This window comes from Colossoma macropomum, unplaced genomic scaffold (assembly GCF_904425465.1).
Source record: "Colossoma macropomum unplaced genomic scaffold, Colossoma_macropomum, whole genome shotgun sequence".
NCBI lineage: Eukaryota > Metazoa > Chordata > Actinopteri > Characiformes > Serrasalmidae > Colossoma > Colossoma macropomum.
The window spans coordinates 42364106-42388956 of record NW_023494787.1 but is presented as its reverse complement, the minus strand read 5'-3'; the positions used below and the strand labels follow the sequence as shown (position 1 = coordinate 42388956).

General features: G+C 40.2%; 3 protein-coding genes across 5 annotated transcripts; 1 reads left to right on the top strand and 2 right to left on the bottom strand.

Moving 5' to 3' along the window:
- Window positions 1–107: 107 nt before the first annotated feature.
- On the bottom strand, window positions 108–5385 carry LOC118806095 (nuclear factor 7, brain). The gene is made up of 6 exons (XM_036567422.1): window positions 4987–5385; window positions 3905–4000; window positions 3581–3811; window positions 3358–3380; window positions 2879–2997; window positions 108–1394 (listed from the first exon to the last, which is right to left on the bottom strand). Exons 1-6 carry the CDS (start codon window positions 5383–5385, stop codon window positions 856–858), a joined length of 1407 nt encoding a protein of 468 aa, XP_036423315.1. The 3' UTR covers window positions 108–855.
- On the bottom strand, window positions 5314–23603 carry crb3a (crumbs homolog 3a). 3 transcript variants are annotated; one of them, XR_005007082.1, is made up of 5 exons: window positions 23264–23598; window positions 22484–22679; window positions 17290–17342; window positions 14711–17114; window positions 5314–5374 (listed from the first exon to the last, which is right to left on the bottom strand). XR_005007082.1 is itself a non-coding variant. In XM_036567425.1 (4 exons), exons 2-4 carry the CDS (start codon window positions 22569–22571, stop codon window positions 16905–16907), a joined length of 351 nt encoding a protein of 116 aa, XP_036423318.1. In that variant the 5' UTR covers window positions 22572–22679; window positions 23249–23603; the 3' UTR covers window positions 13891–16904. The 3 variants fall into 3 exon arrangements, 2 of the variants coding, with proteins under 2 accessions (XP_036423318.1, XP_036423317.1); XM_036567425.1 differs by lacking the exon at window positions 5314–5374 and having other exon boundaries at window positions 13891–17114; window positions 23249–23603; XM_036567424.1 differs by lacking the exon at window positions 5314–5374 and having other exon boundaries at window positions 13892–17114.
- On the top strand, window positions 8234–12147 carry tubb4bl (tubulin, beta 4B class IVb-like). Its single transcript, XM_036567423.1, has 4 exons — window positions 8234–8412; window positions 9566–9674; window positions 9924–10034; window positions 10741–12147. Exons 1-4 carry the CDS (start codon window positions 8356–8358, stop codon window positions 11796–11798), a joined length of 1335 nt encoding a protein of 444 aa, XP_036423316.1. The 5' UTR covers window positions 8234–8355; the 3' UTR covers window positions 11799–12147.
- Window positions 23604–24851: the final 1248 nt, after the last annotated feature.

The window sequence follows — 24851 nt, the reverse complement described above, 5'->3', positions numbered from 1 at the left end:
AAATAAGGTTAGCGTCTTTTTCTCATTTCCGGTTCCACCTTAAATGATGTAGCAGCTACATTTAGATGCCTGTACAGGTGCTAGCATGTACCTGCTGCACTATTTAAGGTGGAACAGAAATTCAAATAAGAAGTTAACATCAGCCTTGAGAGATCAGCTTATCAGATTAATTGCGATGGTGTAAATCTGGTACTGGTTGACAAAACATGCAGCACTCTGTAGAGTTCATTAGTATATTGTACATTACCAGTGTATCAGTTTTCATATGTGCACCATGTGAAGACGGACAGCAGCGACAAGAACTGCAAAAAAACTAGGTGGCACCAAAAGACAAGAATGAATAAGCTGTGCAGGAAAGATGAGGACATATCCGAGCAGGTGGGCAGTAAGAAATACTGCCTTTAACTCACTTAGATTGCATTAGTTTGTTGCATATTGACTGTCATAATTACGTCACATTTAAGATAAAAGCTTTCACTAGTTTTCATTTTATAACTAGCCACCTTGGTTATGTCAGTGTAGTGCTTTGTGTGTTTGTTTGGGGTGGGCTAGTCTGCATCATGTAACTCCTGGTATGAAAACAAGTCCCACTCTGGCCCTGCTAGAGGATATGTACTTAAATTTACTTAGAAATTCGACAAAATATTTCTTTTGACCACACCAATTGTTTGCATACGACTGTGGATCCAGTGCAAAACTTTCACCCATAACATGTCTTGGTTGGTCAACTACATTTGGGGTCAGAAAAACACTCTGTGCACTTGATTTTTCTTCAAACTATTGCTTTAAGCACAGTGTTGTTAGTGACAGCAGCATATTTTAATGTCATTTACAATCTAATGTCTTCAGTAGAGGTCAATTCTCCATCACTGAAATAAGCACAGGCTTTGGTACGATCCTCAGTGCGTGTTTGCTTTGCGTATAAAAGTATGGCAACACCTTTTCCGTGAATGTGTGCGTGAAAGTGTGTAGGGTACATCCCTCCACAGGACAGGAGAAAGACACCTCCCCCGCACCCCAGTCCAACTGCACTCTGACTATCTGCAACCTTCGTTTGACGGCCAAAGGCTTCGGGGGCGACGCCATGGCCCTGTATTCCTCATCCCTCAGACATAGGGTCCAGAAGCCGTTCTCTGGACGTGCTGAAACCTCAGTGTCCCTTTTTACAGAGGCACTGGCTATCCCCAAGATCCAATCGTCACTGGCCCCTACCTCCACGTCCCAGCTGTGCATGCCAGAGCAGAGGGCAGTGTGGCCCAGAACTTCAGCACTGATGTGGAAACGCTCAGGGTTGCTTGGGAGGGGAGGACATGGGCTGCAGTAGTGGACAGAGGTAAGGTCATCAGACAGGTAGAGACAGGGGTGGGCTGTGTTTGGGTCCAGGGTCACAGGGGCTGCACAGTGAAGTAAGAACAAGTCCAAGAGTTCATCCTCTAAAATACATTGGCATAAATCAAGCAAAACACTACCAGAGAGCTGCAGGATACAGACAAAATATTAGTATTGGGATGATACTGCTAAATATGATGATCGTGATACGTCTTGTTATATGTCATTAGTAAGAATGGTCACAGCATACAATAAAAAATGCACATTTGCAAATTGCAATGTCAGTACTGTGAACACATTATAATTTATTCAGCTTTATGCTGCTCACGATTTGCTATGCTATTCTATATGGACTATTCTACTATATTAATTCAATCTGCCATTCCACTGAAAAAAAAGACTCCTTAAAAAACAATTTATTATTTAGACCATAGATATTTACAAAGATTGTGTTACAATTAATTTGAACCCAATGTATTCATTGAGATAGCAGTGAACTAAAAATATACAAAATTAATTTTTAGGGTACCTCCTTCTGTTGGGGGGTGGGCTCACAATTTACACTTGTGAAAATAATACTTAGATATTTGTTTTTTGAATGTTCATTTTAATTCTGTTCTTTTAAAGTGAAGTTGAAATACTTAGTTTTGTCACGGCCCATGTTCACAATATTTCTTTTTTTCTGACACCTGGTAAGTTGGAACAGACAATGTAGCGTCTCATTTAAAAAAAATACTAGCAAACATCATAAATCCAATGATTTTGCTACACTAAACCCAAATTAAACTGAAGTAACTAAGCTTTCTTTGTGATCAAACATGCAGTTTTTAAGTGTTTTTTTATGATATCCACAATATGTTCAGAAAAGTATGCTGTGACATATTGTGAAGTAATTTATCACAATAACAATAGATATTGTCAATTTGCCCAGCTTCTGCTGTGTCTGATCCAGGTACCAAAACTACCACCACCATGTCAGTGTCACTGCAGTGCTAAGAATGATCCACCATCCAAATAATACCTGCTCTGTGGTGGTCCTGTGGGGGTCCTGACCATTAACGAACAGGGTAAAAGAGGGCTCTGTAATTGTAGGACTACAAAGTGCCCCTTTATGGTAAGTAGATTTCCATTTCTCCCTTAAACACAGCTTCTATAAATGCTGCCTCAATTTTGTTCATAGAAAGTATAAAATGGCAACAAAAATGATCATTTGGTGTGCTATAGTCACATGCTTTACTAGGTGGAGCTAGTGCAAATAGTCAGGCTTTGTGGTTAATGCTATTTTCACTTGTGTAAAAAGTGAAGGCCTGTAAGGAAACCAACAAAATTAGAACATATTTTTCTGTGGCTGTCTTAGTGGCCCCATGGCCCCCAGATTGAGAACAACTACAATAGAAGATCTAATGTTTTATTCAGTATTTCTAACAGAACAGCTTTAATTTTTTTTTCAGAACAAAGCTTTGAGTGCCTTGTCTTTTTGTTCTTTCAAATGGAAAGTTGTCCATCAGTGACACATCATTGCCTTCTTGTGTTTCTGGAAGGTACTCACAGTAGGGAGCAATTCGCTGCATCTTCTCCCAGACTCTGAATTTGAGGTTACTCAAGTGCTTGGCCTCGTCCATTAAAGCTCCACAAAACCCTTCTGGATCCTGCAGTGAACTCTGGGTTCTGCAGAAACGATCAGGCTTCTGAGTGTTTTTGTTCAGCTGTTGATCTTAAGACTTATTATTCAGAAGCTGCTATGAATCATTCAGTAAGTTTCACAAAACTAATCTGTAAGTGAAGTAGTTATGAGAGTGTGGGACCACATATGCATTGTAATCAAGAGTCACTCCAAATGGCTGGAAGAATCACAACTGACAGTTTTGATTAAAACAATATATTCTTCTGCTATGACCTCAGTGAGTAAGCTCAGGCTTGGCCAGTGTGACTGATATTCTGTTCCAGCAGTTTCCTGGCCCCTATGTCCAGCATATCAATACAGATTATATCTCTGATACAGGGAAAAGATAGAGAATTTCTACATACCTCTCTATGGTGGATTTGAAGTTCTATGAAAGTAAGCAAAACACAATGAGCTGTAATTACACGCTTAGTATAAACTGGGATTCAGTTCAGCAAAATAATAAAGTATGTTCTGTAAGCCTCTCCTGACAATCAGTCTACGCCTCTTAAACAACAGTACTGAAGACCAAAAACACAGAATCCTGTTAAAGAACATAATATAGCAAGTGTTTTGTCATTTTCTCACCTGCAGCAACGTCAAGTCGTCAGCAGCCATTTCCTCCTCTGTGCTCCTGATAATGTCTAAGAGCGAAGACATCCTGCCCATGAGGAGCTCATCTCTATTCTTCACAGCCAGCACTCTCTTCTCCTCTTCTTTCTTCAGTGCAGACAACCTGGCTTCCTCTTCCTCACGCAGAAACTGATGCATCTCCAGGAACTGATCCCTTATTCGCTTCTCTATTTGCTGAGCTTGACTCTGGAACACAAATCTATATGAATCATCAGGAGTCTCTCTGTTTTTTTCTTTTTGTAAAATCAGTTTTTGGGTGATTAGAAATACCAGTAGTACCTTAATATGTTCCAGGGTCAAAGCTGAAGTCATCCTGAGTTTGGTGATCACATCCACGTTGTCCTTCAGTGTCTTCACTGCAGAGCTGAGTTTATCCTGCAAGTAGAAGATACTCAAAACGTTTGATCGCTGTGAAAATTAATACACTCACTTGTTTTATGCAAACTATTAGTGACTTTATTATGAAAGGTATTTCCTGCCAGAAAAACTAAAAAAAAACACTTGTGCTTTTTGTCTCCATCTATGTTTCTGGCAGCAGTATGTGAACACATTGATTTAGCATCTCAGTCAGTAAGTCACTACTTCAACATACTCCATAGTGTTGACTCATAAGTCATTATTGTGAGACATTAAGTCAACATTTTGAGAAAATGGATCATTTAAGATACTAAGTCAGTATTTTGAGAAAAAAGTAATTATTTCAAGGTAATAAGCCAATATTTCAAGAAAATATTGTTTTCTAAAAATGTTTTTTTTTCACCTCCTACTGGTGTAAATGGGCTTCCATACTTAATGGGAAAGCCAATGCTTGCATGTAAATGTCACAAATGTTTATTTTAGGTCGACACACAGATGACTATTTTTACACATTGGCCTTTGGTCTCCCATAAAGTCAATGTGATCTTGCATAAAAAACTGTAGTGCATTGTACACCTTCTCAGAGGGAAGGGCACAGAGTGCATTCCTCTGGGCTAAACCTTGAAGAAACATTGCTCAGGGTTCTCTCTTCCCAACACATGTTTGAATTGGAAACATTCTTCCCCTAAATCAAACATGTGAATGTGCAGATTTATGGAATATTGTTCAAGAACATAACAGCTTGAAAGGAGCAAGACTCTTTTTTTTTCCCTTTTCTTGCCACAGGAATGCAGATGTGGGCCTTGTAGGTGCTGCCGGAATGCCTCGGCCGTATTCCTCTGGCAGGACGTGCCGAGATAGTGTCAGAATAGACTAGATTAACTGCATTCCCTCAACGGGTTGCTCCAAAATTCTTTCATGGCTGGAGAACAGCAGCGAGCATTTACAGACGCACAATGCAGCACAGAGCCGGCGAGACAATGCCATCACTGTGAAAACTGTACCTTACAGTCCAGAGCTGCCTCCCCCGTGGGTGAGCAGTCATGGCCCCTATGTGTCCTCGAAGCCTGGCACACCACGCAGATGGGCTGCTGGTCGTCCACGCAGAAGAGTTTCAGCTTCTCTCCATGCTGACCACAGGTGAGGTTCCCTTCGCTCGTTTCTTTCTGGCTTCGTCCTTGAAGGAATGCCTCGCAGAGGTTCCTCAGGGCCAGGTTGGATGGGGGGCTCTTCTTGGAGGCCCTCCTTCTGCAGACAGGACAGGCACGGGAGCTACCGCTATCCCAGAAGCGCTGCAGGCAGGCTCTGCAGAAGCTGTGGCTGCAAGGCAGCAGGACCGGATCCTTGAAGATGTCGCAGCACACGGGACAAGACAGGTCATCTTCTAACAGACTGGACGACATGTTGAAGGGTGACAGGTACACAAACTTCTCTCAGAATCAGAATCATTTATCAGCCAAGCGCATTTTCACATACAAAGAGTGTGTTCTGTATGGGAAAATATGCTCTCTCCACATGTCTGTTGCTACAGTCGACCTTAATAAGCTGTTTTGTCTGCAGGCTAGTCTTGCTCTGCTGGTTTCACAGCACTCTGAGCTCCGCTGCCGCAGTTGGCTCTCTCTGCAAGTGCATTAACAGCAGACAGGGAGGAGTGGCACAGTGAAGGCAGGAGACAGGAAGTAAAACCTTCCTGATGATGTCAAATCTTGAGGTAAACTGGTTGTGATCTTCATTTTTGCGATGCCTACTTTTCATAGATGTCAAGTGGATGTCATTAGTCATTCACTGTGTATCTGAACGTTTATATGTCAACAGGTCTTGAAGAACCATCATTTGAACTAGCAAGCATATTCATTTCTTCTTAGGCGTGTGCCAATATAAAAATTGAATGCCATGTTAAATAAAACTTTCTCAAAGTTTACAATATTATCATGATATTGAATATCGATTTGTTTTATTGTTTGTCTTTATTGTACTCCTGAAGACCAGAATGTTCATGCGATGCTGGGCTACTGAGCTACAGTGTCTCCATTTTATTTTATTCATTTTACTGCATTTATAATCCTCTAAAAAGTGTGTTTACATTACATTTAATCCTAATCCAAGATGATCTAGTTTCAATTTCTACATCTGAGGGAATTTGTTCCAAAATGCATTGTTTACCACTTTCAATACTTTTCTTGTTTTCATAATACATGTTGTTGGGAGCAGGCTTTACACATACAAGAAATATCATGGTGTAATTAACGGTATAGTAACACCACTTTTATTAGACAAATTGCTACTTTTTTCAAAAACTTGTTATATAAAACATCTATCTTTAAAGAAACTTTACAGATGGTTCTTTGTACAATAGCACAGCAGTCTTCATTAATTTCTGGAATGTTTTTTTGACAATCTTAATGAGCATCATGTCTTGGTTTGCACTAGATTTTTTGTTTTTGTTGTTTCAGTGACCAATGGTAGACACTAGGTGCTGTAGCTAGCACATTGTGTATAAAAGAATAGCACCTTGACCTTTATCATGAACATGCTCAGACCAGCAGCCGTACAAATATCCAATAAAGCAGGGGTGCCCAATCCTGGTCCTGGAGATTTACCACCCTACAGAGTTTACCACCATACATAGCTTCAGCCCTAATCTAACACACCTGATCCAGGTGACCAAGTCCTTTAGGGGCATCTCTATATAAGAGCCAAGTGTGTTGGAGCTGAACTCTCCAGGGTGGTAGATCTCCAAGACAAGGATTGAGCACCCCTGCAATAAAGCTAGGAATCATAATGTGACAGTGTAGTGGGACCTTTTGAAAGCAGAGCTACCCTAGAAAATCTCTAGCGAAACCTGTTTGACCAAAATGCAGGGACAGTATTTAACCCCTTAAAATCCCAAACGTACTACAAACTAAGCCTTATTATTCAGTAATTACTGACTGAGCTATTCTTAGGTTACAGAAATGTGTAATAAAACTTTGGGTCTGCCGGTGGGCCCTGGCCATTTAAGGGGCTTAAAGATGCCCATGATTGCAACAGTGAGTGCATTGAACATCAGAGTATACCTTATTATTGAATATCGGTACATATGTCTTTTGACAGCACTGTAAAAAGTGCTATATAGTAAAATTACAGTCGGAATGTACTGTTCGTTCACATTACAATATACAATATAAACAACAATTTACAATATAAATGAGCACACATTCTGGTTTTGTGTTTCTTGCCAACTTGCTAATTCCAGTGTTTAAGGGCAGCAGACAACAGAAGGTACAAGCTCTGGGTGGGGCACAAAGGAATTTAAAACTTCTGCTGACGGTAGAACTGCCTCCCCTGCTGTCATTTCTCTGAGCCAAGTCTGAAAGCATTTCAGTTAAGATGAATGAGAAAGGTTTGACGTGTGGAAATATTTTGATCAAGGTGAGAAAATCTGAGGGTTATTTCTCACGAGCAAAATTTCAGAAACAGGAGAAAATGGCTTAAGTCTCACTCTGATTTCAAACCATGTCTAGGATAAGTAACCTACATGAGATTAAGAGATCTCTCCTCTGGGTTAGGCCTAATATGCTGCTCATATTTAATGGAGTTCTAGAATTTTCCTTTGATTAAACTGAAATAAAAATCTTTCCTGTTTTTTTTTCTGCTGCTGTACATACAGCAGTGTTAAATTAATGAATTTTCAATGTTAGTAGTTGTTTGCACGATAAAGACAGCCTTCAAGGAAGTGCTATGAAAGTGCTAGCTGAAAGGTCTTCTCTCCCACACCTTTAATAACAAAATAGCAGCCCATACAAAACGGTCAGAGAGAATGAAGTACTCGATTTTTAAAAACTATACAGTCTAAAAAGAAATATAGACCCTTATTTGAAGGAAAAACAAAGCCTGAGGAGAGGGTGGGGGATGCTAACGTTAGCGTAAATTTAGCCTTCTCTCACGCCTTTAATACCAAAGGTGGTAGAGAAAAATAACAGTCCAGGGAAGCGACAGCTGAACGCTGAAGACCTAGACTAATAACCGATGTCTAAAATGAAATACATCCACGTATTCGCCATATATAATCGTTTATTTCCGTTGTTTTTATGATGACCTCCACCCGCTGATCCTCCCTGCTCTCCTCCGCTCTCCATGGTTGCCATGGCGATGACGTCACGTTGCACCACGGGCTCCAGCCCAGTAAGCGAGAGCAGGGAGGGGCGGTGAGAGATAGAGATAGAGAGAGAGAGAGAGAGAGAGAGAGAGAGAGAGAAAGAGAAAAAAAGAGAAAGAGCCAAACCGCCTATATTCAGCCGGAGCCCAGATCCTTCAGCGCTTCAGCAGCGGCAGCGGTGACCGTCCAGCTCTTCTGCAGCTATAACGCTACTTCGCCCAGCAGCACAGGCACGATGCGCGAGATTGTGCACCTGCAGGCCGGCCAGTGCGGCAACCAGATCGGAGCCAAGGTACAGATACGATCCGCAGGTGCAGCTTTGCATGCACTGAAAAAACAGGGACATGCATGGAAATCCGAAATCCTGTTCGCCGGCTTCTTGTTCGAATTTTCCCGGTCTACCTTAAACGGTGCAGCAGTTACATTCTGGCACCTGAGTCGCTATAATGTAACTGCTGCACCATTTAAGGTGGAACGGAAAAAAAATCTAACAAGAGTGTGGCGAATACAAGGCTGACTTAATCCGCCCTGGAGAATTCTCCAGAAAGAAGGCTGCGGGGAATGGGGGATCTCGTCTCATTCGTGCCCTGGATTTTTAATGATGAGCTGAGATTTGACCGTGTGCACGATTTTCACCATGCATTTTGAAAGAGCTCAGCCTGATTGCGTGCCGTTACATAGCCATGCAGTGGGTGTGGGGTGCTTTCAGACATTGTTCTACGCTATAGTGATTGCATTGTTGAAGGACTGCAAAAAGAAAATGTGTTCATTTTCCAGTGGTATATTCTGAAACATATTTGAAACAGCACTTATTTTGGATGTCTTGTCCTGTTTGTCCGATTCAGGTTACTAACTGCATAGATTCCATTGTTGCAGTCAATTATACTTCCTCATCCTCTAGAATTACTAGTTTTGCATTTGATTGTGCTTATTACAGTCTGCTTCTGTGAAATTTGTTACCTCAGTGACATATACAGTGAATTTTGGGCTTGACCTACATTCCTTGAATGCCATCGAAATGGCTTTGCATGATGATACAGCAAATATGGTTCAGCCTGCCAGATTTGCTCTGATTTATAAAAGGAACATGCATCGTGCATAAGGTTGCATATGCATCAAGAAAGATGTTTTGAAGGAAAAAAGAAAGAAGACTGTTTATTCAGCGATGCCTCATTTGCATTGTTTCACTGAACCTGCTGGATGAGGGGGATGTGCTGAATAATGATGCCACCTTTTTTGCCATATGCCTTAAATAAATGACATAAATACATAGAACCATAAACAATACAACCATCCCCAAGTAATTTGTTCTGTTTCTGAAGGGGGTAGAATTAATCCTAAATCTTATTAATTTCTTCTCCCTCCCTCCCCCACCTCTTTTCTGTGTCTCTCCATCTCTCCGGCCTCCGCCCTACTCTCTCTCTCCTCCACTCTTCCTCTCTCAGTTCTGGGAGGTGATCAGTGATGAGCACGGCATCGACCCAACTGGAACATACCATGGAGACAGTGATCTGCAGCTAGACAGGATCAGCGTTTACTACAATGAGGCTACAGGTAGCACCGCTGATCTTTACTGATAACCAGTTACTGTCAATAGCAATGTGACAATAAATCAGCTGCTTTATCAAATGACTTAAAAACACATCATTATGCAGAGAATGCCTGCAAGAAAATTCAGGAATCATTTACAGCAAGCTAGTTTTTGTGCCATGAAGACAGATGCTCTCAAACAGCAACCGTGACTTGGCAGTTTCTGACTGAGGACAAATATAAGTGGTAAATGTTCGTTCTTGCCCTACCCAGGTGGTAAGTATGTTCCCCGTGCCATCCTTGTGGACCTGGAGCCCGGCACCATGGACTCAGTCCGTTCTGGCCCCTTCGGACAGATCTTCAGACCAGACAACTTTGTGTTCGGTGAGGAGATCATTCATTTTTCACATTTAAGAGACCCAATTTTTCCCCTATTCTTTAGCAATTCAAGTCAATTATCCTGTTTTCACCACTGTGGATGTGCTTATCTTTGATCATTTTTTTACCATTTTGATTTCATTGGTTTTGTCATGTTTCAAAAACCAACACTCTTCCATATATCCACCTGTTCAGACTACAGGAGTTTAGCCCTATCCATTTATGCTGACATTATAATGAATGTTTCAGAGCAGACTGTTTTTTGAATGAGATACAATACAAGGCCAATCAAAACAAAGGTCATTTACATATCTCTGTTTTTTATAATTATTTTTAATTTCATTTGGGCACAGCAACTACCCTTAACATTGTGTCAAAATTCTATGATGAATGGACCAATAGAAATGTTCCAAAACCTTTTTTTACTTTCTTCTGTAAAAGTTGCCATTTTCGAGATACTTGTTATTTTTTGGACAACACGAATGTATTACTTTTATAGGCACAGTATCAAAAACAGTGATGAACAGAGTTTGGAAAATACTCATTTAGAAATTAATTACAACTGCTTTTGGTACACAAACCCACACAAACGTGGACCTCAGGGAAAAATAAAATGTAAGAAAACTATTAGATATGGGCTTTTTAACATCTACTATGCCTGGGTATTGCTCCTGTTAATATGCATACATATACATACTGTTCCTATTTATAGGCCAGAGTGGTGCTGGAAACAACTGGGCCAAGGGCCACTACACGGAGGGAGCAGAGCTGGTAGATTCAGTGCTGGATGTGGTGCGTAAAGAAGCTGAGAGCTGCGACTGCCTGCAGGGCTTCCAGCTCACCCACTCTCTCGGTGGAGGTACTGGCTCCGGTATGGGAACCCTCCTCATCAGCAAGATCCGTGAAGAATACCCCGACCGGATCATGAACACTTTCAGTGTGGTGCCCTCACCCAAAGTGTCCGACACTGTGGTGGAGCCCTACAACGCCACACTGTCTGTGCACCAGTTGGTGGAGAACACTGACGAAACATACTGCATTGACAATGAGGCTCTCTACGACATCTGCTTCCGCACTCTCAAACTGACCACGCCCACTTACGGCGACCTCAACCACCTTGTCTCGGCCACCATGAGCGGTGTGACCACCTGCCTGCGCTTCCCCGGCCAGCTCAATGCAGATCTGCGCAAACTGGCTGTCAACATGGTGCCCTTTCCCCGCCTGCACTTCTTCATGCCCGGCTTTGCACCCCTCACCAGCAGGGGGAGCCAGCAGTACCGGTCCCTGTCTGTGCCTGAGCTCACACAGCAGATGTTTGACGCCAAGAACATGATGGCTGCCTGCGACCCACGCCACGGCCGCTACCTGACCGTGGCCGCCGTCTTCCGCGGGCGCATGTCCATGAAAGAGGTGGACGAGCAGATGCTCAACGTCCAGAACAAGAACAGCAGCTATTTCGTGGAATGGATCCCCAACAACGTTAAGACGGCCGTGTGCGACATCCCGCCCCGCGGCCTCAAGATGGCGGCCACCTTCATTGGCAACAGCACGGCCATCCAGGAGCTGTTCAAGCGCATCTCCGAGCAGTTCACCGCCATGTTCCGCCGCAAGGCCTTCTTGCACTGGTATACCGGAGAAGGCATGGACGAGATGGAGTTCACCGAAGCCGAGAGCAACATGAACGACCTGGTGTCCGAGTACCAGCAGTACCAGGACGCCACAGCCGAGGAGGGCGAGTTCGAGGAGGAGGGCGAAGAGGAGGTCGCCTAAATCTCAACCAGCCTCCCAGCGTTGGTCCACCACACCACACTTATTCCTGACTCATCCCGTTCCATTACGAAGCAGGTGTTCGCGAAAAGAAACAAGGGGGTTTTACACATCCTTGAAAATCCCCTCTCGTAATCATGGTTGTTCTGCATAGGGAAAGTGACATTTGAAATCAATTGTGCAACTTTTTTTTTGTTTGACTTTGTGTTTTTGTACTGTGAATGCACTGCATCATCTCCCCCCACATTGCCTTGCAGAAAAGAAAAGTGGTTTTAACTGTGAAGCCTTCAGATTTGAGAGTAATTTAACTGCTGTCCAGTTCAATCTGAATAAAGGCTAATTCTAAACTCCAGTTGTTGTTTGGCTTTTTTTGTCAGCAGTGAAATTCAAGTGATCTGCACTTTAAGGGCCTATACTGTGAAAGCCTGATTTTTTAAAAATGATTTATATCTAGTATGTAGAAAAGTTTTAAAGGGTACAGTTCACTCCCCAGTCCATAAAAGAAAACTAAGCTGTAAAAATAGACTGATTTGAATTCACTTTTTGTGATACAACACAAACCACAACATTTACATTTATATGCTTATTCAGCCTACAGAAGGTCAGCTTCACCTATTCACACTGGAGTTATAAAGCATGTTTCAACATGCTTTTTGAAGGAGACTAATCTGGCCAGAGCTCATTTACATATATCAGTCTTAAAGGCTAATAAAAACAGGCGGTTTAATTCAAAGAGCAAGAGAGTTTGGAAAATAAATTAGGTACCAATTATTTATGACCCTTTCTTTGTACATAAAAATATACAAACATTGAAAGCGGACCTCAGAGAAAAAAATAAAACGCTATAATAGTTCTGAATATACGCCCTGTAATATAGTGAAATTTCAGTAAACCCTTTTCCAACATTGCCACTAAACGAAACAGCAGTAAAATACCATTTTGTGCCTGGGTGTTAGTATCAACCTTTACCACTAGGGGGTGCCATTTCCCAAAATGACAATTTTACATTCTCAAAGCTGTAAAACTGCTTTCAACCTCAAACCTACTGAAACATTCCTCAGCAGTTCAGCCCAAATGCAACATGGTATCTTGGATGACACACACTGTCCCTGTTCCTCTCCGTACTGAGCTAGTAGTAACACAAAGTTCAGCTTTTGTCAGCATGGCACATTTTATTAATTATATATGCCCTGGATGGCTTTAATCCCTCCTTTAATATCTGTTTAAGGCCTTTATCAGCAATTTCATTTAAAAAAATCATGTTTCTTTTGCACGTTTCTACTGAAGGATGTCTCACATTTCTAAATGTAAGACAAGATCAAGCACATATTAAAAAACACCATAAAGTCTTTACATGCACTACCTTTCAAAGTGTAAAATGTCTTTTCATATGATTTTTTTTTATTTTATACACAATAACCTTTAAGTGTCACTCAGTATTCTAGCATAAATAATATACTGTAATTCTCTTCTTATACAAATGTTTTGCCAAGTAATCTGCTTTGAGATGTAACTGTCACTTTTGAAATACAAGGCATTATGGATATTAATTACATCTTGATGCAGTGGTTTTATAACCATCTACAGCTTTCTTCACCATTTTGAACACAACTAAAATTTCTTAATTTTAGTAATTAATTGGACAGACATACACATTCACACTCACACCTAGGGGCAATTTAGCAAGTCCAATTGGCCTGACTGCAGTGAGTGTGAATGCATATGTCTGTCTGTCTGTCTGCCCTGCGATGGACTGGCGAGCTGTCCAGGGTGTATCCTGCCTTCCGCCCAATGACAGCTAGGATAGGCTAATACTCTACAGAGAACACACGTAAATGTGGCATTTCTGTTTATTTGCAGAGTTTAACATATTGGAAAAAAATTTAATATAAAATGTGCCATAACTTTTGCACAGGCCACATTATTATGATTTTTTTCAATATTTTAAATTCAGTAAATGAACAGTAATTGTTCATTAAAATGTGCAGAAGTATGAGAAAAAAAAGTATTGTATGTGTATATAAAATTATTGGGACAACAAAACCTTTTATCTCAATTTTTGTTTTTTTTTGCATTGAAAATGAATGTTTTTTTCATCAGTGTTTTGTTCTGACATTTAAAGTAAAATAACAAGAAATGATGTTCTAATTTGGGTTTGAAATGCACCGACAATACAACTTGCTGCATTATTAATTTAATACCAGTTTTTAGTAACAGTGTACAAAGCTGTAGAACAGAGTTCTTCAACATGATATGTCTTTTGCTATGTTAAAACAGCAGGATTCATATTTATTTTTCCTCTTTCTCAGATCAGATTCATGTGTTTAGACAAGCAATCAAGCGTACCTTTTTGAAATGCTTCTGGTGTCTGTACACATATGTGGTTAAAGTCCAAAAGACTGGAAATGAAGGAAATATCTGATCTGACTGCTTGTCCAAACGCTGCAGTACACACATTGATCATGGCTGCACATTGAGGTCACTGATGGGGATTAATAATTATAATATAATAATCACAATTTTGAAACAGAAGTTAGTGCTAAGAAAATAATTCAAGTATATTCATTATGTGTTTGATTAAACAAGTGTGAGTCGTAGCTGCAGGTCATTACTGCAGGAGTGTCAGCATGATCAGTGTTGCACTCATTCCATAGATAAAAACTGAGGTAAATAATCACTCCTGGTAAATATAAAGCTGTTGAGATAATTTTTGACGATAGTGGTTCCAGCATCAACAGCACTAACCTATAAAAACTTTCCTGCGGTATAAGGGCATTTTGATAAACATGAATAAAATCATAAAACAGTTTAACACTATATATAAAAAATAGTCTCTGAATTACAACTCATACAGCAGCAGGCAAGACAAAGAGATTTCAATCAAGACTTTTAGCAGAAATGTAAAGACGATGTACCTTAAGAACAAGACACTTGAATGTGTCTCAGGTTGTCAAGGGTAATACCGCTCCAGGTCAGTCTGCAAAGTGACGATCCAATGCACTTATAAAAGTCATCTTACCCTCTGCCTCATGGGTAGATTTGGTCTTTTACTGTTCAGAGCAGGACGGTTAACCAGTTAGGCAGAATCATGCCTTGTTGCAGCTACGGTCTCTTTAGTGTTTCATGGGAGAGTCTGATGGGTGTGTTTTCAGAGAAAAGCCGTAGGAGGGGTGTAAAGGTGTGGTTTGGTTCCTCCAGAGTAAAGCCATGTGCTTCAGTGTAGTGACACTTCTAGCCATCAACTCTACCACAACGGCTTCCAGGCACACCCATGTCATTATGATTCATTCAAAAGTAATTACTTCAGCAAAAAATCAGGTTTACACAATTCTACATTTATTTCACATGTAGTTGATCAGCCGAAACATGTTTGGTGCCTCAAGTTTACTTCTTTAGTTTTGCACTAGAGCTGCAAGGCTAATGAGGTTAAGTAATGACACACTGCAATTTATACAAATGGACAAAAGTACAGACAAAATTCAGACTTTCATATTGCAGCTACTACTGTTTTTAGCTGTGCAATGTATTTTAGGTCATTAAAGATAACAGTATGTCAGAAATGTCATAATATAATAAGTCTGTTTGAGATTAGAACTTGACACGGTTAAGGCAAGTATGTGATTTAGCACAGTGCTAACTGGTAAGTACAAGTTTCCATTGCTTATTAGCTACATTTGCCTAGAAAAGTGGTTTTAAACCCAATGGGCCATTGGGGTACTGCTAGGGGGGTCATTGGCAGTCCGCAAAACTTTGTTAAAATATATACACATTTAACCAAACGTAATTTTAAATCTGTTATTATTCTTGTGATAGAAATATTCAGGTCAAATTCAGTGATTGGTTTGAAAAAAATGCATGACTGAAATAGATGGCTAGTTATGTTTATATTTTAATGCAAGTCGATGTAAAACATTTCTCTTTTTATCATATGGGATTCACTCATCATGGATAAGTGGCTACTAACAAATTTTTTCAGGGTAATAATAGAGTTATTATTATTATTATTATTATTTCAGATGTTGCAATGTTATACAGTCAAGTCAAATTTGCTATTGAGTTTGACAGCATTTGAAACAATCAGGCTGGTTAAATCCTTTTTTGTGGGCTGCAGAAGCTTTTGTGGTTGGTTGTGTGGGCTGCAAGTTGCAAAAGTTGCCTACAGCTTTAATCATGCCTGAAATTTTGGTCCGATCCCAAATACAGCGCAAGATTTTTCTGTCTGCATTATTAAGTTTTGAGTCCGAACCCCACCCTAGCCTGACAAAATTTTGTCTAAACTCAATCACATCATCAAGTTTTAGGCCCAAAACTGACCCGAGCTCAACAAAATTCTGTCCAAAAATCACTTAAACTGGCCCATTATCGTCTAAAATGCCAAATAAAACCTTATATTTCTAATAGCGGTTAAACTATTGTCAAATTACCATGTAGCGACAATAACAGCCATCACTAGATCATAAAACAAAAAAAATATTAAAATAAATGGTTTTAGCTCAGCACACTTTCCATACTGCACTGTTCTCATGCTGTGTGGTGCTGATATAGCAGCTTGCTTTCAGCTGTTTAATCCTAAAACTATTATATTACATATAATTTATTGAACATGCATAAAAATTATCTTTTGGCCGCACTAAAGTATACTCTGAATTGATCTGTTGTTTTATTACTTGAGCATTTATTTGCTCACAAGCTAAATTCTCTCAACCCAACTAAACTCTTTCAACTCAAGTGAGCAAATCCAGCATTCCAGATTAAGAACTGCTTTAAGGTAATGAAAGTAGGGAAGAGGAATAAAGTACAGAGTAAAACTAAAGCGGGTGGAAATGCAGGGTAAAACCTGCTAAAAGTGACATCAGGTCCGTCAGGTTCTGACAAATATTTCAAGCTCCACATTTGCCATGTAACTAAAGAAGCAAACTTCGGACACCAAACCATGTCTTGGCTGAGCGACTACATTTGGAGTAAGGTGAAAACTGTGTATAATCAATTTTTCACTAAACTACCGCGTTAAGAGGAGAACTTATACCAGCTTAACGGTGTGCAAGGTCCAGGTGACATCATATTCTGGGACTGAAGGCAGGATGTATTGGCTCATTGTGCTCTACAGTGTCAGATGAGTCTCTCCTCCTTGGGCAATTTGAGAGCGTTAGGCGCCTCCACGCTTCGTGCTCCCGTCTGCTCCTCAGAGCTCGGCCTGTAGGTTCCTTCCGTCTGCCTCTTCTTTTTCACCACACAGAAGAGAAAGACCAAGACCCCCGTCACCACCAGCACAACCAAGATCACCACAATTGGCACCACAATCGCCACGATGTCAGGTCCCTGGTAAGGAGAGGAAAGTAGTTATCAGACATTCAATCCTAAAACCACTGAGCCACCACATACACCACACATTAACTGTAATTATGCTGCATGAATGATGCACTCTGAATTACGGATTTCACAGTGAGTTAAAGAACAGGACCTTCATAAATGAGGCTCAGTAATGTATACTCACTGAAGGGGTGGGGGTTGTAGTGGTATTAGTTATGCTAGGCACTGTGCTGGGGTCTGTGGAAAAAAAAGATGTGATGAGAGAAAGACACTGACTGGACATGACAAACTCCACCATTAAAAATAAGGAATCACTAATATTAATGCTTTTTTGCACAGTGTCCTACAATATTTCTGTAATGTAAAATTAACCATTGCCATGAATTTAGTTTGTTTCCGATGAGCATGACTAGAAAAAAAAATTATACCAAATTGCTTCACAGTCAGCGAAACACAATTTGGACTTTTAACTGACTTGGATTTAGACTAAAATCCTATTGCTTTGAGGGACCCCATACCTTACTAAGGTTTAATTTTTTAAAAACAAATGATTGAACATTATATTTTCTCACTACCAAAACAATCATAATGCTACCAAAACTTCAGCAGTGGCTGTTATGGTTGTGACAACTAGGGCAAAATACATTGTTTAGAGCTGTGATGACAGAACAGATCAAATTCCCTCAAATACGCAGAGCCAGAGAGATATCATATCATTGCCGCCACCAACAACCTGTTAGAAGCCTAGCGAATGTGCTGGGAACTACTCCATCCTGAACTACAAGCCTGTAAAGACCCTTTCAAGCATTATGTTCACAAGTCAAAGTTTGGGACAGGCGTCTCCCAATTGAAAGTACCCCATTAATGATGATGTTGTGTATAGTTAGGTTATTGTTATCATAATTGCTAACTTGAGTTTGAATAACAATCCTTTACATTGAATATTTGTTAAGTAGTTTTATTAGAGCTGGATCACAGTATGACCTAATACTGCAGAATGGTCTATATATATATATATATATATATATATATATATATATATATATATATATATATATATATATAAGATATAATATGTTATACACACACACATAAATGTTATATATATATATATATATATATATATATATATATATATATATATATATATATATATATATATATATATATATATAACATTTCTGGGATTAACAGGAAGCTCTTAAGGGCCCATTTTGGACAAAATTTCATCGCTTCTTTTAATAAAAGTGTTTGATGCAATATGTAAATACTGTTACAGTTCCAAAACATACCTTTTATTTCTCAGTCCATTTATGCAAACGAAGCTGGGATTCTAAATTCACTGGTTTTGTGATGTCATGAAGACCAACACATTTACATATATCCACCTATTCAGTCTACAGAACTTCACACAGAAGTTACAAAGAGTGTTTCAGCTCAGACTCCTTATCGACTGAGACAGTCAAATCAAAACAGAGGTTATTTACATTTATCAGTCTTAAAGGCATAGTAACAAAAACATACACACACACACACACACACACACACACACACACACACACACACACACACACACACACACACACACACACATTTTCTAAGTAGCTTATCCTCCTGGGTTGTGAAAGATGCTGGAGACCACCCCAGCCCTCAATGGGTGCAAGGCAGAAAGCACCCTGGACAGACCACACACACACACACACACACACACACACACTCACACCTAGGGCCAATTTAGCATCTCCAATTCACCTGATTGCATGTCTTTGGACTGTGGGAGGAAACCGGAGCGTAACTAAAACAAAAACAGCCTGTTTAATTCTAAAGAATAAAAAAGTTTGGAAGATTGTAGTGTAAAAAATGAATTATGTATTTCTGGAACATAACACCACACAAATGTCAATAATTTGGTCAAGAAATGGAATCATAAGAAAACTGTAGGGTATGGGCCCTTTAAAGGATAAATACACTGTAATAACATATTTATAGTCATTTTTGCCTAGTTATCTGCTTCCAAGATTTGATCAACCACTTTTATAAAACGAAGCATTCTGGTTATTTGTTTTATTAATCTAGAGCCCTGTTCATCATTCTGGACACATGAATAAAATCTTAAATTTATTTATTTATTTACTTATTTAACAGTTTTCTACTAATTACCTGAACCATGTCAAGTTACACAGGGTTAGCATATTAAAAAGCCTGTTTCTACAGTTACCTGCATTTTTCTACATTCACTTGCAACCAAATTGCTGAAAACTTACAAAACTTTTAATCATTATGTCTGAATGCGGATTATCCATTACAAATTATTGATTTCAATGGATGTTTCATTCTTCTGCTGACTACATTTTAAAATTTATCATCCTTACAAGGCATCCTGAGCTTTGCTCCACTTGTCTATTGATCCCTATCACACACTATATGTCCCAAAGTTTGCAGACACCTGCTTATCCAGTGTTTATTCTGCATCAAAGGTATTAATAGGGAGTTTGTCCCCTTTGCTGCAATAACAGCCTCTATTTTTTTGGGAAGACCCGAATGTTGGGACACTGCTGTGAGGATTTGATCATATCGTACTCATACTGGATTTTTCAGTTCTGGATATACGCATAGTTAGGGATGGGCAATATGGTGATATTTTATCATTATCATGATAAAAGGGCCATGAATGCGGTAAGTGGGGATGCTGAGGGGGCTACAGCTCTCTCAGATTTCTGACTTCTTTAATGTAGTGTTTTTTTCAACCATTACATCTTCTGCTCAATATGCGTTCAAGTGATGAGTCTCAGCGTGTGCTTGATTATGGGCTTGGCACAATCAGCGTAATGTCTAAAATCTCACTGGTTGCCGCTCAGCTCATCTGCATAAAGCTTGGCCAGAGGAAGTCAAGTTTTAGGTCAGTTTTATGCGTATTTTAATGTCTCTCATCACATTATAGCACATTTTGACATGCTAACTCCCAGAAAAAAGGTACAAAACCGTCACTGGGGCAGAACCCCTCTTGACACTGGGGTGGCAGCCTCAAGGGTACCTCTCAGAACTTTTAGTCAGTGAACGAAACTGTACCATAATCCAAGATGTTTTGAGTCCACACACCCTGTCATGCCTCCAAGCTTTGTTTTGTACTGTTCTGTTTTAAAACTTTAGGTTATGAAAAGGTATAAATATGTGCTTTTCAACTAGGAAAAATTTGATTGATATGAACATAATAAAATTTGGCATATCATTTTTACATGACATCATAGCATACGTCAAGTATATGCCACTTAAAATGTCAGCAGTCCCAACCTCAAAATACCTTCCCACATACCTATACAGGGCAGTGGTTTTACTTCACAGATAAAAATGCTGAATACACAATTCGCTAAACACATGTTTTAATGCTTCCATCCAAATGACTTTCATAATGGCTTTCCTTCCCACAAGTTTCTTACTCTTCTGTTATCTCGGTGCACTTTCATCCTTGAGGGGGGTGATTATTTACTCACGTAAATGATTAACATTCTGCCTTCCTGCTGCCTCTATCTGTCTATGGTTATTTTCTTCGTTACAGTATCGTACTTTTGCTGTAACACTTTCCTGTCTTGATACTGGGGGGGTTCAGCTGTAAATATTTAATGTTTCCTGGTAAAAGGGACATAATGGTATATGGAGGGACACAATGCCACACAATGGATTATTGTGGTGACCACAGACACTGCATTCCTTGTGCTTTCTCAACGTTAGAGTGTTGACTGGAAGGTCACAGGAGAACGATCACACGTATCTAATGGGAGCCTGACTGAGTAGAGGGCTTGTGTTTGTCTTTAACTGTGCATTCTAAGGGCATTCTTAACATGGCCTCTGTCAAAACCTTCCTCAAAATGCCTTAAACGTTTCTGAGACAAATCAACATGCCTGCACTTGTCTGAGCTGCTTTAGAAAATATCTAGTCCCTGCCCAGTCAGATGTGTCATCAAGCCATTATGTTACAAGTTCAGGTAGGACTGCACAACATAGATAAAATTCCATATTGCAGTTGTATTACTCGACTTACATGCTGTGATACATTAAAGGACCCACATCACAGAAAACTGAATTTTACTCGCTTTTTTAAAATCGAAGACTATGTTGTTGTGTATAAACATTGTTAAAGTCTTATATACAGTTCATTCCCCACCCCATACAGTCCATAGATGAAAACTAAGCTACCAATACAGCCAAATATGAACTTCTTGTTTTTATGATGTCATGGAAACCAAGCCTACAGCAGTTTAGCTCCACCTATTTTAAATTATAAGATGCGTTTCAGTCTGGACTTCTTATTAAAATTAGAGATCCAAATTAGAGAGCCATTCTGGACATTTACATACATCAGTCTTTTAAGCACAGTCACAAAAACAGCCTCTTTCATCGCTTTTTCACTGCATGGTAACGGTTAGACTCGACTCCACTGGCTTTTTTTGGTTTTCACTAGACAAAACTGGTACCTGGTACCTTAATTGTACTGGGTACTATTTTTGGTACCGCCTCTGTCAAGTGAGCTGAACTGAAACCAAAAGGTGATGTAAAAACACTACAGACTACTGATTTGTCGGGAGACAATCACTACACACATAAGCTAATGCTAGCTAACAGGTTAGCATACCCTCTTGCATCACCTTTGAGCAATCAGAGTCGTCTCGCTGTCTGAACTGCGATGTAGTGTTTCCCAAACTCTCCTGTTTTTACAGCAGTATTTTGTCTTGCACGTCTTGTCTGATTCACGTCAAGGCAGTTTCATGTGTTGTCTCTATGACAACCAGCTACATTGAGGGGGTCCTATATCTGCAGTGGAAAACGAAGTAGCTGGTACCAAAAGCGAGTAGAATTGAATCGAGTCGAGCCGTACAGTGCAGTGGAAAAGCGTCTTTTTCATATAGGGGCACATAAAGAGGTTGCAAAATGTTCATGTATAATGAGTTTTGACTGTTTTTTTGTATATAAAAACACACAAATGTCACATATCAGGGAAAAAAATCTGACCCTTTAAACAATATAACATATTTCAGTGAATCTGTGACTGGCCTGCATTAGTTTTTCCAAAAATGAACGTTTGTTGACTACATTCATTCATTTAAACACCCACAGAAACTTACCTGGAGAGTCTGTGATTGGTCTTGATACTCAAAGCACACAATATTGTTCAGTGATTGATTAGAGGCTCATTTGCATATCGCAGCCTTCTGCAATGTCAGTATTGCTGAGGCCAAAATCACAAGAACAATTCACAAACGACACATTGTGAAGGCCAGTCCAACCTCTTCCTTGTGTGTTTATCTTTCAGGATGATTAATAATCCTCCATAAAAAGATGACCAGCAGTTTCAGTGGTGAAGCGCAGCGGTAGTGACTCACCTTGGGCCGACGCTTTTCCAAGAACTAGCAGCAGAGCGCTCCCTGCCGCTAGCCCCGCCTGCAACATTGTGGCCACCCTGGAGTCCATCTGCGGGCTGACCCTGCCCTCATTCGCCCTGGGCCTGGGGCTGGACGCAGCAAACCATGTCAGGGCTTGACGAGACCACAGCAACGGTGGTGGTTCGTCTCTGAACAACTGTGGAGGAGGAGGAGGAGGAGGAGGAGGACACACCTAGCTTAGGGTTTGTTTACATGACACCTCATGATAACTCAGAACTTTTAGCATGACTGATTTCAAAAGGACAGGACGCTCAGTACACTCTGTTTCAGAGTGAAATACTGTACAGTCACTGCTTTTTGTTCTCCATATGGCACGGATTTCTAAGTAGAAGTAGCCTAAAAGTAGAGTGAGGGATGATGGATGCACCTGCCAGTAAAACATACAGCTCATTAATGCAGTCAGTGAATATGTTTGGAACTACTCGGCTTGTGAGAGGCAGAAAATACAGCCAGCTTTTAAGAGTGAAGCTTGGAGGTACAATACAAGTACAATATTTCTCTCACAGAAGCTTCAAATACAGATAAAGCACACAGGTAAAGTGAAACAGCATAAAAAGGCTAATAGTCTGTGTGGTAAAATGTACCATACAGGTTGATATCGAGTACACCTTTGGGCTGAATCCACACTGCTACATTCTGTGGACTCAGATAAGAAGCGAAAAAGACACCCAGAATTCACCAGTTTTTATAAGGAAAACATCAAACCTGTTAAGTTTTTACCTCAGTCCTCACTTCTCAGAGACACTCGGCTCTTCCACACCACGATATCGGACCGCAGGTTCTCTTCCGCTTCACCTCAGCGATGGAGAAGCCCAGAAAAGTGGCTCGTCGACGCAGCTCAGTTAAAAACGCCTAAAACTCAAGGGTTCCTCTGAAACACCGGCGAAGTCCACACGCGCGCGCCCACCGACGAGCCCCGCGAGATCATTCATCACCAACATTGATGGCGGTTCGTTTTTCTTTTCGGTTTTTTTTTCTTCCTCCTCCTAAATTCCCACTGGTGGTCACGTGGGCCAGTGTCACGTTACAGCACCTGAGCTACGAACCTGCAGCGCGAGACACACACGCCATTGTGTGCGCGCGTAGGTATGCCCGCGCGCGCGCGTGCGTGGTTGTGCGCGTTTGAAGGGGAATACCGCCGATTTTTCAAAGTTTGTGCATAATTAAACGGTTAAGATGTAAATAAAGTCATTCAGCGTGATTTGATTTCTCAGTTCTGATAGGAACTAGACGTCTGAAAAGTTTAATGCCTCTAAAAACACCCTCACAGAAAGCGGCCTGTTGTCCGAGACATTGTTTTACTAAAGTTCTGGCTTAAAACATTTTTTTAAGCGATTCATGGTCTAGGGGTACATGCAGGACGTTGTAAGGCAAAATAGTGGCCAAAGAAAAGCTATTTTTCCAAATTACCATGATCAATATCACATAAAAAAGTCAGAAGACACGTGTAGGTTCACTGGTTGTTTTGGATAGTAAATAAAAAGGCTTTTGTGACAACGTTACGTCTGGTTCCTATCACCACCACTGTAAATAAATCTAGGTTGGCAAGTTTCTGTGCAATAAGTCATTTCACACCAAACTACTCTGAATGACTGTCTTCATCTCTGAATTATACAGAGATTTTAAAAATCGGTGGAAATGCCCTTTCACTGTTTATGGGGATAAAATGTCCCTCAGATGCTAGAAAGCATGAACCTTTTGAGACATTTGACCGCTCCACCTGAGGAGGATCCTTTTTTAATGCAGTTTGATCGCTGAGGGTGCGTTAGGGTTGGGCAGGTGTTGCACAGCAGTATTTAGCTACAGTCTGGAATAATAACATCTCTAAAGTACTTCAAAAACTATTGCTTGAAACAGTTTTACCTATCTGCAGTATAGAGCACACACTATTACAATACTATGCAAAACATATTTTAATACAATACAAACAATAACTAAATGCAATATAATTTTTCAGTATTTATTGTGTCCTTTCTTTATCTTGATTACAGCTTTATTATCTTTATTGCAGATTTATTACAGTTTCAACCAACGATCCCTGCAAGATCATTCATCAACAACACTGATGGTGGTGAATTCTCGCATCTTCTGTTCAGGAGACTCACTTTCAGTTTTCCAAACAAATATGCAGGGATATTTTTCCACACATCTAAAGTTCAGTCTTCGAAGTTTACATTTTCTGCTTCTCATGATCCAAGATCTTAAACACATTCCCACGATGTTGACGTCTGGACTTTGGGGTGGTCAGTCTTTTGTTCTGAGAACACCAGCAGCTTGTTTGATTTGCAATTTTTTTCTTTTGCCTGTT

What these genes read in the sequence shown, in the direction of transcription:
- LOC118806095 (XM_036567422.1), bottom strand. Translation starts at nt 5,385, where the DNA reads ATGTCGTCCAGTCTGTTAGAAGATGACCTGTCTTGTCCCGTGTGCTGC. An exon ending in AGGCAGCTCTGGACTGTAAG is followed by an intron (nt 4,001 to 4,986) that starts GTACAGTTTTCA and finishes TTCTACTTGCAG; the next exon opens with GATAAACTCAGCTCTGCAGT. An exon ending in TTCAAATCCACCATAGAGAG is followed by an intron (nt 2,998 to 3,357) that starts GTATGTAGAAAT and finishes TCGTTTCTGCAG; the next exon opens with AACCCAGAGTTCACTGCAGG.
- tubb4bl (XM_036567423.1), top strand. Translation starts at nt 8,356, where the DNA reads ATGCGCGAGATTGTGCACCTGCAGGCCGGCCAGTGCGGCAACCAGATC. An exon ending in GCAACCAGATCGGAGCCAAG is followed by an intron (nt 8,413 to 9,565) that starts GTACAGATACGA and finishes TTCCTCTCTCAG; the next exon opens with TTCTGGGAGGTGATCAGTGA. An exon ending in ACCAGACAACTTTGTGTTCG is followed by an intron (nt 10,035 to 10,740) that starts GTGAGGAGATCA and finishes TCCTATTTATAG; the next exon opens with GCCAGAGTGGTGCTGGAAAC.
- crb3a (XM_036567425.1), bottom strand. Translation starts at nt 22,571, where the DNA reads ATGGACTCCAGGGTGGCCACAATGTTGCAGGCGGGGCTAGCGGCAGGG. An exon ending in TGGAAAAGCGTCGGCCCAAG is followed by an intron (nt 17,343 to 22,483) that starts GTGAGTCACTAC and finishes TTTTTTCCACAG; the next exon opens with ACCCCAGCACAGTGCCTAGC. An exon ending in CTACAACCCCCACCCCTTCA is followed by an intron (nt 17,115 to 17,289) that starts GTGAGTATACAT and finishes TCTCCTTACCAG; the next exon opens with GGACCTGACATCGTGGCGAT.